This window comes from Hylobates moloch, unplaced genomic scaffold, assembly GCF_009828535.3.
Source record: "Hylobates moloch isolate HMO894 unplaced genomic scaffold, HMol_V3 SCAFFOLD_1, whole genome shotgun sequence".
Taxonomy (NCBI): Eukaryota; Metazoa; Chordata; class Mammalia; order Primates; family Hylobatidae; genus Hylobates; species Hylobates moloch.
Genome location: NW_026652276.1, coordinates 185,617,062 through 185,631,773, shown reverse-complemented (window position 1 = coordinate 185,631,773; position 14,712 = coordinate 185,617,062). Strand labels below are relative to the sequence as shown.

General features: G+C 45.0%; 1 protein-coding gene across 2 annotated transcripts in view; it reads right to left on the bottom strand.

The window, feature by feature from the left end:
• LHFPL3 (LHFPL tetraspan subfamily member 3) overlaps nt 1-14,712 on the bottom strand; it is a 593,099-nt gene that overhangs the window by 48,242 nt on the left and 530,145 nt on the right. Inside the window, exon 3 of one of the 2 annotated variants that reach the window (XM_058425573.1) lies at nt 10,773-10,820. The exons of the other annotated variant lie outside the window; for it this stretch is intronic. Within the exon in view, the coding sequence (XP_058281556.1) occupies nt 10,804-10,820 (17 nt within the window). The 3' untranslated portion in view covers nt 10,773-10,803. The remainder of the gene's footprint in view (nt 1-10,772; nt 10,821-14,712) is intronic. 2 annotated transcript variants of the gene reach the window in all.

Genomic DNA, 14,712 nt, shown 5'->3' with positions numbered 1-14,712 from the left:
GCTTAAAGGATTTGCTATAAAGATCTGGAGTTAATTTGGCTCATGCCTGTAATCCCAGCACATTGGGAGGCCAAGGCAGGCAGATCACTTGAGGTCAGGAGTTGGAGACCAGCCTGGGCAACAAGGTGAAACCCAGTCTCTACTTTAACTGGTATGGTGGCGTGCACCTGTAATCCCAGCTACTCGGGAAGCTGAGGCAAGAGAATCACTTGAACCCAGGAGGTGGAGGTTGCAGTGAGCTGAGATTGTGCCACTGCACTCCAGACTGGGTGACAGAGCGAGACTCCGACTAAAAAAAAAAAAAGAAAAATCTGGACTTATTTGGACATCCATATGTCTGAAAAACATCCAGAAGGGCATTCTTTAGGATTGTTAAGCTAGGAGCATATCTGTTTCTCTAGTGTCACATTTCAGGAGGATTGTATTTTCTCCTCAGGATGAAAGGAAGAAATATTCTGCAACACCATTATAAATAATTCAAAATCCAAGAGAGCTTAATGTGAAACATAAGAATGTGACCTGCAGTCACACTCCAAGTCCAAAAAGAATGCATCTTGATCAGCATTAAAAGTATATCATTGGAAAATAAATGATAGGTAGGCCCATCAGTCTGCAGGGGAGATGTCCTGTGTATTTTGATGATGGATTTCTTTAAGGATTTAAGCTCCCCCAGTCTGGGCTCCACATTTAACCTCCAGGCGAGGTCATCAGTCTGTTCCATCATGACACGGTGTCCGACGGTATCACTCTCCCCTCCTCACTAATCTGTTGTCATAAATGTTGTCTTGAAAGGGTCTTAAGATTCAATTATTAATCAGAACCAATTTAACAGGCTGCTGATGCCAGGAATGAAGTTTTTTCAATTTGCAAACCTGGGATAAGCTGATCAAGGAGCATGGTACAGTTTCACAGGAAATACATTAAGCTTCCCACGCCAGACTAAAGAGCTTACTGAGGTTCACAAAAGTGCAGAGAAAGGTGTGTTTGGGTGGATACGTTAATAGTCAATGGAGAGTAATTATGAGAAATTATACACCATTGCAGGCCTCACTTTATATATAGTTTTTTTTTTGACCTGGGAGGAAGGGCCAAGGTGCTCTACTCTCCTTTTAAAAAATATCATTTAAAATGTAGCCCTGCACATTTTACTTAGACAAATGGTGCTATGGAAGTGATATTTTCTTAATTTTGCTTTATTCCCTTTTTTTAATACTGAAGCTATGAGAAATTACAAGCTTATTAATTGTCATTTGAGGCGCCGGACTTCAGACTGGAAGGTGATAAATGACCTAAATCATTTGTAATATGCTGGAAGTATGGACAATCTGTGTTGAGTATAAGAAGATACATTGTTGAAGAGAGTCTCTCATAATTAATGAATAGATCTCACATTGCCCTGTGCATATAGGAAGTTACCAGCTAGAGTATGCCATCCTGAAATACATTTCTTCAGTATAAGGATAATTTTGAGCTGATTATTTTGAGAAACTGCAGACACAGGAGAAGCTCTGAAGACAGGGTAGGAGTTCCCTTTTGTAAGGGAAATTCACATCCAGAAAGGAAATCTCCATTCATGAGGGTGAACTTCTGTATTGAGTAAAGAAGGATGACTCTAAGTCAGACTTATCAATGAACAAGGCACTCAAATATGGATAACAAACCTTCCACTTGTTTACCATGCTTTTCCTGGTCACCTCCCCCTAACTGGCCATTGCAATACCCTCCTTTCTTTGTTTCAGCTGAAGATGGTATTTAAGCCTGAACTTAAAGCCACCTCTTTGAAATTTGCTCAAGTCTCTGGGTATCTCCTATGTATACGTGAAGTCATGTTCTTAAACTTCTGTTTGTTTTTATCTTGTTAACCTGTCTTTTATTACAGGGGTTCATCCCAGCTAAGAACTCAAAAGGGTAAAAGAATTGTTTTTCCTCTCCTGTGATGCTTGTCTAAATGCAAGCACCTCTTTGCTTTTTACTTTTAAGTTTCTTCCTTTTTTTCTCTGGTGGGTAAACGGATAATAAGATTGAAATTACCTACAGTTAGAGATTGGGAACTGTTTTCCCCCTACAGGATTAGAATTCCACCTTTAACACTGTATTAGAGGCAAAGATGATCATCTCCAAGTCAAGGTGGAACTAGGCTGCAGATAGGACCAGCTACATAATTTGCAGATCCAGTGTTAAATGAAAATGGTTCAAAAAGCAGGAAAAAGTGCCACTAAGTTACTAAAATACAAACATTTTCCCTTTTTCCTGTGGTCCCTCTCACCTTGTTGTGGGATTTTGAAAATATACTTTTTTTTTTTTTTGAGACGGAGTCTCGCTCTGTCACCCATGCTGGACTGCAGTGGTGCAATCTCGGCTCACTGCAAGCTCCGCCTCCCGGGTTCACGCCATTCTCCTGCCTCAGCCTCTCCGAGTAGCTGGGACTACAGGCGCCCGCCACCACGCCCGGCTAATTTTTTGTATTTTTAGTAGAGATGGGGTTTCACCATGGTCTCGATCTCCTGACCTCGTGATCTGCCAGCCTCGGCCTCCCAAAGTGCTGGGATTACAAGCGTGAGCCACCGTGCTTGGCCGAAAATATACTTTTAAATGTCATTCTAAGTAAATAAAAATAAATCAAATTAGCACCAATTTACCATTCATTTTTATTTCATGCAATGCCAGTTTAAATGCAAATGTCAGAGCATTTAACTCATCTGTACAATCACTGAAGTCACGCAATCTGCATTTTGTCCGTGGAAGGTGCTGTGTGCTGGCCAGAAAAGGCAAACACAGACATATTCCAGAAGGTTGGAAGGAGGGAGTGAAAGGTCCCCCAGGCACAGAGTAGGCTCAAGTGAACTGGCTGAAAGCACTCCCTCTGGCATGGGGGTACTTAGGATCCTCACAGCCTGTCACTCAGGCCTGATGGCTTTTCAGATTCTCTCTCCCGCCAGCTGCTGGCCCAACTCTTTGTCCCCTGACTTGAGGAACCTCCCCTTCTCACTGGTGGTATTCCCAACCCATGGCAGACAAATGACCCCAAGGGTATTGTAACATCTCTGCTAGGTAACTGGATCGAGGTGGGCAATAGGTTTGTTCCTCGTTGAGCTCTGGACTCTGTCCACTGTCCACCAGACACATTGCAGCACTGCCAGTCCTGGGCAGGGACAGACGCTGCTATGCCCTGCCCCGAGATGCTTCAGGATAGGTACGTTCAACTATGATCCTCCCTTCTGTGCCAAACTCCTGCCTGGGGCAGACAGTGGCAGTGGTTACTGGGAAGGCACAGGGAAAGCAGGCTGGGCAGGGCTCAGGGTTTCAGGGTTCAAGAGAGTGGGCTGAGAACCCATCTGCCGGAAGGCGGGGGTGGGACTGGGAAGAGGGTGGAGGGAGGAGGAGGCAGCAGGAAGCTGGTCCCATGAACAGTCTCATGCCCCCATCCCCCATGCTCCAGTAGCTCACTGTCCCATCAGAGTTCACTTACAAAACACACACTCAAAGATACGACTATTAACAACATCAAGACTGGGGCTGCAGAGCATTAAACCACAAGCATGTGAGCCCTTGTGATCTTGGGTCCCTGCGGGACTGCACTGGTCATGTGGCCCTTGTGTAGGAGCAAAGAACATGGAGCTGGCCCTGGGGGCAGGAGTAAAGGACAGGTAAGTGAGATAAAAGTCAGAGCTTCCTGCCAGCATGGCCAGCCTGGCCTATTCCCAACTCCCAAACAGGATTCTTCCTAACCAGGACAGCTCTGTGAAGACTGGCTTTACTCTCTGGACAAAAGCCTTTTCTTCTCTTTACTATTGCCCTACTTTTAGCATGGCCCTCCTCCTCCACCTCCCTTCCCTGCCTAGTGTCCTGATCCCCACTGCTGGGGGCAGCAGGCTGCACATTTCTGGACACCGAGTAAGTTTAACATTCAAATCATTTGTGGCTTCTCTTTGGATTTTCCTTTGCTGCTCTGCCCTTTCTTGCTTCCCTTCTCTGTCTGTCTGAGAGAGGGGAGATCTGCCTTTTAGTATGTCTTACAGTTCATTAAGGTGGCATTCCCTGACTGGTAGGATGCACATGGCTTCAGCAGTTAATGCTGGTGAAGCTCTTTGAGCTCTTTGGGGTGTGTGTGAGCGTTAGGGGGTATCTGCTTTCCAGGATGTGGGCAGCCCAAGAAAAAATGAGAGGGAGAGGGAAAAAAGTTGGTGGAAGTAACAGAAGCATGGAAAAGGTGGGAAAAGGAATGTGGGTAAATGGATAAGGAAAGGAGACAGAAGGGAGGAGGAAGGAACCATGGAAGGACCCAGCTTTTCCCCTGCTCTACTCACGTGGTTTGAAAATAGAGGCTTGAGCCTGAGAAAGCCACGGCCCAAGCAGATGGTATCTTTGCAGTGCTGGTGCCTGGGCAATGTGGACCCTAGGTCACGGGTGACAAGGAGCTTCAGCGCCAAGTCTCTTGCTTTGCTCCTGTCAAATTCTTGAAAATGTGACTCTGTATCCTTAGTTCTCTTGGGGTACATCCGAAGAAGTTAGCACCCCATGAAGGTGTGGGTGCTCTGGAGAGAATTGGAGGGTTAGATGGGGGAGATAAGTGATGCAAAAGAAGAACAATCTCTTCTGGAGCTCCCAGTAGGCCCAGAGCTGTGTTGAGGAGAGTTGGGACTTTATATTCACAACAATCTTCACAAATATGAACTTAATTTTTCCAGGGTGACCAATGCTTTGACTGTATAAGCCAAGTATACTCTTAACCTCAGATTTTGAAAGCCTTTTTTTTTTTTTCCTAGCAGTTTGATAATCAGCTATCCTCTTGAGTCTTATTGGGAAAGCATCACTAAATCTCTAACTGTCCGAGAAGGAAGAAGGGGCAACTTGCTCTCTGATGGACTCACAGCCTAGAGATACCTCACGGCTTCTTGGTTGAGCCCAGCAGACCAGCCCAGAGACTCACACTCCCAAGGAGATGTGTCCCCATGCTCAGAAAACACCCAGCCACAGGCTTCCTGTTCTTTCTTTTCTCTCAGTAATTCATATTTCTTTTCAGAGAAATATTTCTTTTTTGAGTTATGATGCAGATACTACTGAGATGTTCCTTACAAGGGGAGCAAAAACTAATGTGTCAAAGTAAACATTACAATCCCATCTGAAGACTTGGAATACTATGATATACTTGCTGAGATCTCTTCCATGACTGGCAAGACATGAGAATATTTATCTCCAAGAGAGAAGGTAAAATTACTAGCAAAGATGGTGCTATTCCTTCTAGAGCAGAATCTGTCAAAGTGGTGGCCTGTGGGTCTCCCACATCAGAAGTACCTGGGATGATGGTCAAAAAGCAGATTTATGCACACCACTGCAGAACTTCTAAATCTCTGGGGGTGAGGGGTCAGAACCTACATTTTAAATACTGAGAGTTTTACTCCTCTATCAATAGACATTTGAGAATCAGTGTTTGGAGCAGTGGCTCTCAAACCTTGGGGGGGCAGGTCTCAGAATCACCCAGAGTGCTTATGGAATACAGGTTACTGATTTAGCAGGTCTGGGGTCGAAAATTTGCATTTCTAACAAGTTTCTGGGCAATTCTGCTGGTCTGGAGACTACATTTCCACTAGTTTGGAACAATTAAAATAATTTGGTTTCATGTCAGTCAGGTGTAACCTACTTCTTGTCCTGGGGAAGCCCTCTGCATCAGGGTGTTGGAGGTAGTGGTGGTGCTGGGCTTGTTTTCTGTCTGTCTAGGAGGTGGGTGTCTGGGGAAGCAGTTGTTGGGGCTCAGAAAACAACACTCAAAAATGAAGGCCTCAGAAGCAAAAGCTCTTCTCTGACCTTCTCTTGCTCTCCTGTCTCCTACTCCCATTCTCCCTCAAGGCTAGCCATAGAAATGATAATGGCAAAAACCACAATTACTTTTTTTTTTTTTTTTTGTGACGGAGTTTCACTCTTGTTGCCCAGGCTGGAGTGCAATGGTGCGATCTTGGCTCACGGCAACCTCTGCCTCCCAGGTTCAAGTGATTCTCCTGCCTCAGCCTCCCAAGTAGCTAGGATTACAGGCATGTGCCACCACGCCCGGCTAATTTTGTGTTTTTAGTAGAGACAGGGCTTCTCCGTGTTGGTCAGGCCAGTCATGAACTCCCGACCTCAGGTGATCCGCCCACCGTGGCCTCCCAAAATGCTGGGATTACAGGCATGAGCCACCACACCCGGCCTAAAAAAACCACAGTTACTTTTGCATGAACCTAATGGAATCCCTCTTCCCCAAGGCTGGTCACAGAAATCAGAACCCTCTTTTTCCAAAGCCAGCCATAACATCTAAATATATTACTCTAACTTTCCCTCTGCTCTATCTGTATAAAAACTGGCCATAAAGGAATTGTTGTTTGACTATGGGCCATAAGGCCCCCATTCCAGAGAGGGTCCTACCCCACACCCAGAAGGAAGGAACGCTGTCTCAGAGAGGTCAAGAAGAATCTAGACAGAGAGGCCTTGCTGTGTTTCCCCACTCTGTCTGTTAGCATTAGATCCTAACCTTTTTGTCCAATCACATTTCTATATGGCTGTCCCTACTACTTTGTTGAACTTCTGCATAAAAGTGGGCAATTTCCCCTGAATCTTTGAATCTTCATTCTGAAGGCTGCCAGGTATACATGTTAAATACATTTATATGCCTTTTCTCTTGTTAATCAATCTGCCACATGTCACTGACTTTTCAGTGAACCTTAAGAGGGCCAAGGGCCTTGACCCCCACACAGTGCAGGGCCACCCAGCCCCCAGGAGCCAGGCTGGTCTGTGTAGGGCCCTGAGGGAGCAAATTAATGTGTGTCTCTGTCAGATGGCTAGGCTCTGTTGGCTGGTTCTTCAGACTCTTGGGAGCTCAGTTAGTTTTGGAGTTTCCTCTATGGCAAGACATGAAGGCCTGGCCAAATCTAGAGCTTCTAGTAGTTCTCAGAACTAAGCTGGAGTAACTAGAAGCAGAAAATAAGGCAGAGTTGGCTGGGCACAGTGGCTCACACCTGTAATCCTAGAACTTTGGGAGGCCGAAGTAGGTGGATGGCTTGAGCCCAGGAGTTCAAGACCAGCCTGGGCAACACAGTGAAACCCCATCTCTACTAAAAATACAAAAATTAACCGGGTGTGGTAGCACATGCCTGTAGTCCCAGCTACTTGGGTGGGAGGCTGAGGTGGGAGGATTGCTTGAATCCAGAGGTGGAGGTTGCAGTGAGTTGAGATTGCACCACTGCACTCTAGCCTGGCAATCTGGCAACCCAGGTGACGGAGTGAGATCTTGTCTAAAACAACAACAACAACAAAAAAAACAAAAAAAGGCAGAGTTCTCATCATCACCATGGCTAACCAGGAAGCCAGCTTGGCATATTCGCATGCTGACATGCCACCAGGCCTCCAGGCTGATATTTTAGGATCTCAGGCCATAGATGTGCCCCTTCTTCTGAAATATGTAGAAAGTATTTCAGGCTGAGGCTTGCACAGACAGTGGGGTGCTTTGCTGTGGCTCAGGGGCAGCCCACAGGACTCCTTTCCTCCTTTCTTCCCCTTCCCCTTCCCCTTTTCCTTCGCTTTCCCTTCCTCTCCCTCCCTCCCTTTCCTCAGACACCGGCAGTTTCCAATTTCGTCACTAGAGGGCTCAGCAGGACAATGATTATCCTAGGAAAGGGCAAAGAAGGACCTGGAAGCAGCCTGAAACCCACCCCCTTCTCCAAGCTGGCTGACTGTTTTTTGGGGGGTCTCCAGCAGAGGGAGAACTAAGGCAAAGAGCTCGTGACTCTTGCCTGCCTGCCCATCATCCCCAGCGGGAAGACCAACTAGTCTTGTGTGGCTGCCCAAGAATGCCATTTTCGTCTTCAAACAGTGCTACCGTTGTCACAGGAGAAGGAATGGTAACACCAGGGCAGTGATAGTTGCCAAGACGGGCCTATAGTCCCCTTCCATTGTCTCCAACAGCTGCTTCCCTCAAATGACATAGTGGATTATCATCTTTCAATCTTACGTGAAGTGCCATGCAGAGGTGGCATCAAGAGTCCCCTTGTACAACCCTTCCAGCCAGATGAGCTAACTCTTAGTCCCTTCTCTGCCAAAATTCTGGAGCTGAAATTCTATCCTGGTAATACTTTCTGAGGCCATAGTTCTTTGTGGTGCTATTTGTCCAGCGCATTAGAACCTAAGAAGTATACAAGAAACGATCCACCTCTGTGATTTTCCCTATTCTACCATATCCTATCCTGCTCCTCCCACCAGATTTTGAATCAGTGTCAGATTCAGGGAAAGCTGCTGCAGACTAGATGCGTTATTTTGGAAAAAGTTGTGTATTCAGCTAAACTTGATATATGAAAACCCAAATGGACCAAAATGTTAAATCAAGTGATGATTTTTTGCTCTCTCAAAAAGATTCATCATAGCCGGTCACAGTGGCTCATGCCTGTAATCCCAGCACTTTGGGAGGCCAAGGTAAGCAGATCACTTGAGGTCAGGTGTTCGATACCAGCCTGGCCAACATGGCGAAATCTCGTCTCTATTAAAAATACAAAACATTAGCTGGGCATGGTGGCGTGTAGCTGTAGTCCCAGTTACTCAGGAGGCTGAGGCAGAAGAATCGCTCAAACCTGGGAGTCAGCGGTTGCAGTGAGCTGAGATCATGCCACTGCACTCCAGCCTGGGCAACAGAGCAAGGCTCCATCTCCAAGAAAAAAAAATTCACCATAAAAATACCATTTACTTACCATGGAAAGAGAAAGCTCTGTTAAAAAAAAGACTTTGCATATTTGGTTAATAACTATAATTCCATAATTTTATGTAAATGAAGGATGTATCTCAAAACTTTGCTGAAAGCTGTCACGTGTGGGTTTCTATTCTTGCCTTATTGGCTTTTGAATTATTCTCCGACTGCCTCAGAGACTTCCCTGGCCTTGTTAACTTGGTTAGCAATACACTGAAAAGGAGAGAATGTAACCTTGTTCACCTGTTGGGTCTGCTCAAGTTCCAGAGCTCTGATCAGTGATATCTCAGAAAGAAGAGAAGTACATACCAGCAGGATAACCCCAAACTACTGAAATTGGCAGATTTGAGATGACCAAACCGGAGCTTGCCACATCTATCTGAGTTTGATAGGTCCGTCTAAAGGGCACAGGCTGTGTGCTCCTCATCTGCACCTTCTCCGTCCTGTCCTTGTTCTTCTTTAGTTAGTTACAGAAATTCACAAGGCCCTTGCTCCTGGAGGCTGTCCCCATTTGCAAAGCCTGACTATAACTTTTTTCATAATCCTACAGTGGAAAATGGATATTGCTGAGAGGAAACTCCATGAAAAAAAGCCCGAGGTTACTCAGCAAACTTAGCATCATGTATTTTTGAAATCAGCTGCTTTCAAACTCATTTGACAGATGAGGAGCCCAAGAGAGGCATAGCAACTTTCTCAAGCTCATCCAGATATTTCGTGGCAGAGCCAGGACAGGGACCTGGGGTCCTTTTTGGGATGTAGGCTCCTTCACTTTTAAAAGGCTCTCCTGGTAGTGTGCAAGAGATTCTCTTCCAGAGAGAAATGAACTGGGACATCACACCAAAAAGATGCTTTGATGGGAAGAGGAGGATTAAGCTTTAATCCAGGCTCTGCCCCCATCTTGGGCAAGTTACTTTCTCTCTTGAAACCTTGGCCATTTTCTATGAATTAAGGGGTCTGGAGTGAAGGCTCTATTTCTAAGGACTCATCAGCTCTAGAATTCTGTTTCTAAACAACAGGTTGGGCCTCAACACTGCAGGGGCAGGGGCAGCGCTCAGTCATATCTCATGAGAGCCCCTCTAATTTTACATTCTTGTCATCTCTTCCAACTAACTTGGGAAGTTTCCTGCAAATTCCCATTCAACACACACCGGAAACTTCAGTGAAATTGAGAAGAGGCAGTTCCAACCCTGCAATCACCGTCAGGATCATATTTTAAAAGTTCCAGACATGCTGTTTGTTAGGGACAAATACCTCCTTCCCAATTTACTCTGTAAATCGAGTTTATCACATATTGAAATCACTCAGTTTGGAGATATAGGTAATGGAAAATCAAGGAACACCAGAAGGAACTGTGTGTGTGCACGTGTATATATGTGTGAACAGTACAATGAAGGGCCACTAGAGTCCATATCTGGCTTGAAACCCATTATTCTTTTTCCTTCGTAGTCACAGTTTTGTTCCACATATATACGTGTTTCCATCGCATACATATGTGTACACAGGGAACATAATACATGAGAAGATGGCCTCTTTTCTCCATGGCTCATTTTAGCCCTGTTACTTGGCACAATGGTGTTTACTTTCACTTGGCATTCACTCTATGGAGACACCCACAGCAGTAATCCGCCAAAGGGTGGTGGCCCCAGAGAACGCTGCATAACAAATGACAAGGTTTGTACAGAGATGCCCACATGTGTGGTTCCACACTCTGTAGTAGTATGTTGCAGTGAAAGTGTGGACACATGCCTAGAATCCTAAAAGCTGATCATCCAAGTGCTCATTTTCAGAGAACAATAACCAAACACATCCCCCAGGACTCCCCAGCTCCTTCCCAGGGAGGTGCCAGGCTGACAGCTGCAAGTGCCAGGGATTGTGGGAGAGAGAAGTACAAATATAAAATCGGGAACAAAGACAGAAGATTTATGGCTTGAAAGCGGCAGTTTCATGCGGCCCAAGTGCTAAGCGCTGAAAGCGGAAATCAGAGAACAGCGGAGAAAACATGCGGGAACAGAAGGCAGAAGCACACAAAACACAGCTGAACCCACAAAGCCATGCTCACACTTACATGGTGTGGTCTCACACTACCTTAGTTTGCCTTAAGCATTTCCATCATCTGAGAGTGTGGGAGGAAAAAACAGAATGGTTAAAGGTAAAATAAGAGCTCATATTTCGCTTTTTAAAGATTAAAACTAACAACGTCATTCCTGGCTATTCCATTGATGGTGTGCAGAGACATGCTTCGTGATTCACAGTGAGGAAAATCATAATCCTGAGAGCCAGACTGTCTGGTTCAAACTTTAGTCCGGCTACTTGCTGGCTGTGGGACCTGGGCAAGTGTCTTATCTTCCTGTGCTTTGGTTTCCTAACGTAAAATGGGCCAATAGTAGCACTTACCTCATCACGTTTTGGTGAGGATGGAATGAATGACCACATGGGAAATACTTAGAGGCCGGGCGCAGTGGCTCACGCCTGTAATCCCCACTTTGGGAGGCCGAGGCGGGCGGATCACTTGAGGTCAGGAGTTCGAGATCAGCCTGACCAACATGGCAAAACCCCATTTCTACTAAAACGGAAAATTTAGCCAGGCGTGGTGGTGGGCGCCTGTAATCCCTGCTACATGGGAGTCTGAGGCAGGGAGAATTGCCTGAACCTGGGAGGCAAAGGTTGCAATGAGCCAAGATCGTGCCACTATACTCCAGCCTGGATGACAGCAAAATTGCATCTCAAAAAAAGAAAGAAAAGAAATACTTAGAATATCTCTATTATTCTACAAGCCCAAGGAAAGAATATTCCTAGTCAATACCAAGCATTATCTAAGAGTTAGACATCATTGTTGTTTTTATTACTTTTATCTTTAGTTTCCTCAGGCAATACCACCCAAAGGAGAGGAAAAAGAAGTGAAAGTCAAGGACTTAGAATTTTAGATGCTCAATAAGAAAAATAATCAAGGGAAAAAGACAAAAGTTAAAAACACATGGACTGAACAATAGTTTCAAGTGTTGTTAAAATTCTTTGAGGACATCATTTCACATTCTGGATTAGCCTAAAGCAATTCAGAGTAGCTTTAAAAGAAAGATAAGTAAAAATCAATTGTACACACACAGATCAATTAGAACCCTAAAGCCTGGTTCACACTGGACGCTTCAAGACTATGTACATATCCTCAGGTATTGCCTTGCCATGCTGTTGTCTTGCATTTTCTCAATTGCCTCCATCTAGTGCCTCACAGAGAACTGCTGAAAGGTGCCCGTGCATGGATGGGGGTTTGGGTGGTGGTGTAAGTACCAACTGGTTCATCAAGTCATGCAGGTGGGTGAACTTCCCTCCCTCATTCTTTCCCAGAACCATTTCATTAGCTTTGCCCTCACTTGGCAGGATATTGTGGTCAAACAGGGGAGAATGGGACACTTAGTCTAAAAGTACCTGCAAGCAAAATGCTCTGTAGATGACCTGGGCTTGAGTCTGTCTTTGCTGACCATGCTCTGAGTCCCTAGTTGGTCAGCACCAGGGCCCAGCTAGTTCCTCACTTTTTCTCAATTTGAATCCCACTCTTTCCACCTCCCAGTGGTGCATTTGCTCATGTAGATGGGCCTATTGAGACAGATCTTATTTAAAAACATGTAGCATTCCTGGCTAAAATGGTGAAACCCCGTCTCTACTAAAAATACAACAAATTAGCCAGGCGTGGTGGTGGGCACCTGTAGTCCCAGCTACTTGGGAGGCTGAGGCAGGAGAATAGCTTGAATCCGGGAGGCAGAGCTTAAAGTGAGCTGAGATTGCGCCACTGCACTCCAGCCTGGGAGACAGAGTGAGACTCTCTCTCAAAAAAGACCATCAAGGCTAGGAAGAAACTGCATCAACTAATGAGCAAAATAACCAGCTAACATCATAATGACAGGATCAAATTCACGCATAACAATATTAACCTTAAATGTAAATGGGCTAAATGCTCCAATTAAAAGGCACAGACTGGCAAACTGGATAAAGAGTCAAGACCTCTCAGTGTGCTGTATTCAGGAAACCCATCTCACATGCAGAGACACACATAGGCTCAAAATAAAGGGATGGAGGAAGATCTACCAAGCAAATGGAAAACAAAAAAAGGCAGGGGTTGCAATCCTAGTCTCTGATAAAAGAGACTTTAAACCAACAAAGATCAAAAGAGACAAAGAAGGCCATTACATAATGGTAAAGGGATCAATTCAACAAGAAGAGCTAACTATCCTAAATGTATATGCATCCAATACAGGCGCACCCAGATTCATAAAGCAAGTCCTTAGTGACTTATAAAGAGACTTAGACTCCCACACAATAATAATGGGAGAATTTAACACCCCACTGTCAACATTAGACAGATCAATGAGACAGATCCAGGAATTGAACTCACCTCTGCACCAAGCAGACCTAATAGACATCTACAGAACTCTCTACCACAAATCAACAGAATATACATTTTTTTCAGCACCACACCACACCAGTTCCAAAACTGACCACATAGTCAGAAGTAAAACACTCCTCAGCAAATGTAAAAAAACAGAAATTATTACAAACTGTGTCTCAGACCACGGTGCAATCAAACTAGAACTCAGGATTAAGAAACTCACTCAAAACTGCTCAACTACATGGAAACTGAACAACCTGCTCCGGAATGACTACTGGGTACATAACAAAATGAGGGCAGAAATAAAGGTGTTCTTTGAAACCAACGAGAACAAAGACACAACATACCAGAATGTATGGGACACATTCAAAGCAGTGTGTAGAGGGAAATTTATAGCACTAAATGCCCACAAGAGAAAGCAGGAAAGATCTAAAACTGACATCCTAACATCACAATTAAAAGAACTAGAGAAGCAAGAGCAAACACATTCAAAAGCTAGCAGAAGGCAAGAAATAACTAAGATCAGAGCAGAACTGAAGGAAATAGAGACACAAAAAACCCTTTAAAAAAATCAATGAATCCAGGAGCTGGTTTTTTGAAAAGATCAACAAAATTGATAGACTGCTAGCAAGACTAATAAAAAAAGAGAAGAATCAAATAGACGCAATAAAAAATGACAAAAGGGATATCACCACTGATCCCACAGAAATACAAACTACCATCAGAGAATACTATAAACACCTCTATGCAAATAAACTAGAAAATCTATAAGAAATGGATAAATTCCTGGACACATATACCCTCCCAAGACTAAACCAGGAAGAAGTTGAATCTCTGAATAGACCAATAACAGGCTCTGAAATTGAGGCAATAATTAATAGCTTACCAACCAAAAAAAGTCCAGGACCAGATGGATTCACAGCTGAATTCTACCAGAGGTACAAGGAAGAGCTGGTACCATTCCTTGTGAAACTATTCCAATCAATAGAAAAAGAGGGAATCCTCCCTAACTCATTTTATGAGGCCAGCAACATCCTGACACCAAAGCCTGGCAGAGACACTACAGAAAAAAGAATTTTAGGCCAATATCCTTGATGAACATCGATGCAAAAATCCTCAATAAAATACTGGCGGGGGGGAGCCAAGATGGCCGAATAGGAACAGCTCCGGTCTCCAGCTCCCAGCCCCAGCGACACAGAAGACTGGTGATTGCTGCATTTCTGCTTGAGGTACCGCTTTCATCTCCCTAGGGAGTGCCAAACAGTGGGTGCAGGACAGTCGGTGAAGCGCACTGTGCGCGAGCTGAAGCAGGGTGAGGCACTGCCTCACTCAGGAAGCACAAGGGGTCAGGGAGTTCCCTTTCCTAGTCAAAGAAAGGGGTAACAGATGGCACCTGGAAAATCGGGTCAGTCCGACCCTCATACTGCGCTTTCCCAACGGGCCTGGAAAACGGCACACTAGGAGATTGTATCCCGCACCTGGCTCGGAGGGTCCTATGCCCACGGAGTCTCGCTGATTGCTAGCACAGCAGTCTGAGATCAAGCTGCAAGGTGGCAGCGAGGCTGGGGGAGGGGCGCCCGCCATTACCCAGGCTTGCTTAGGTAAACAAAGCAGCCAGGAAGCT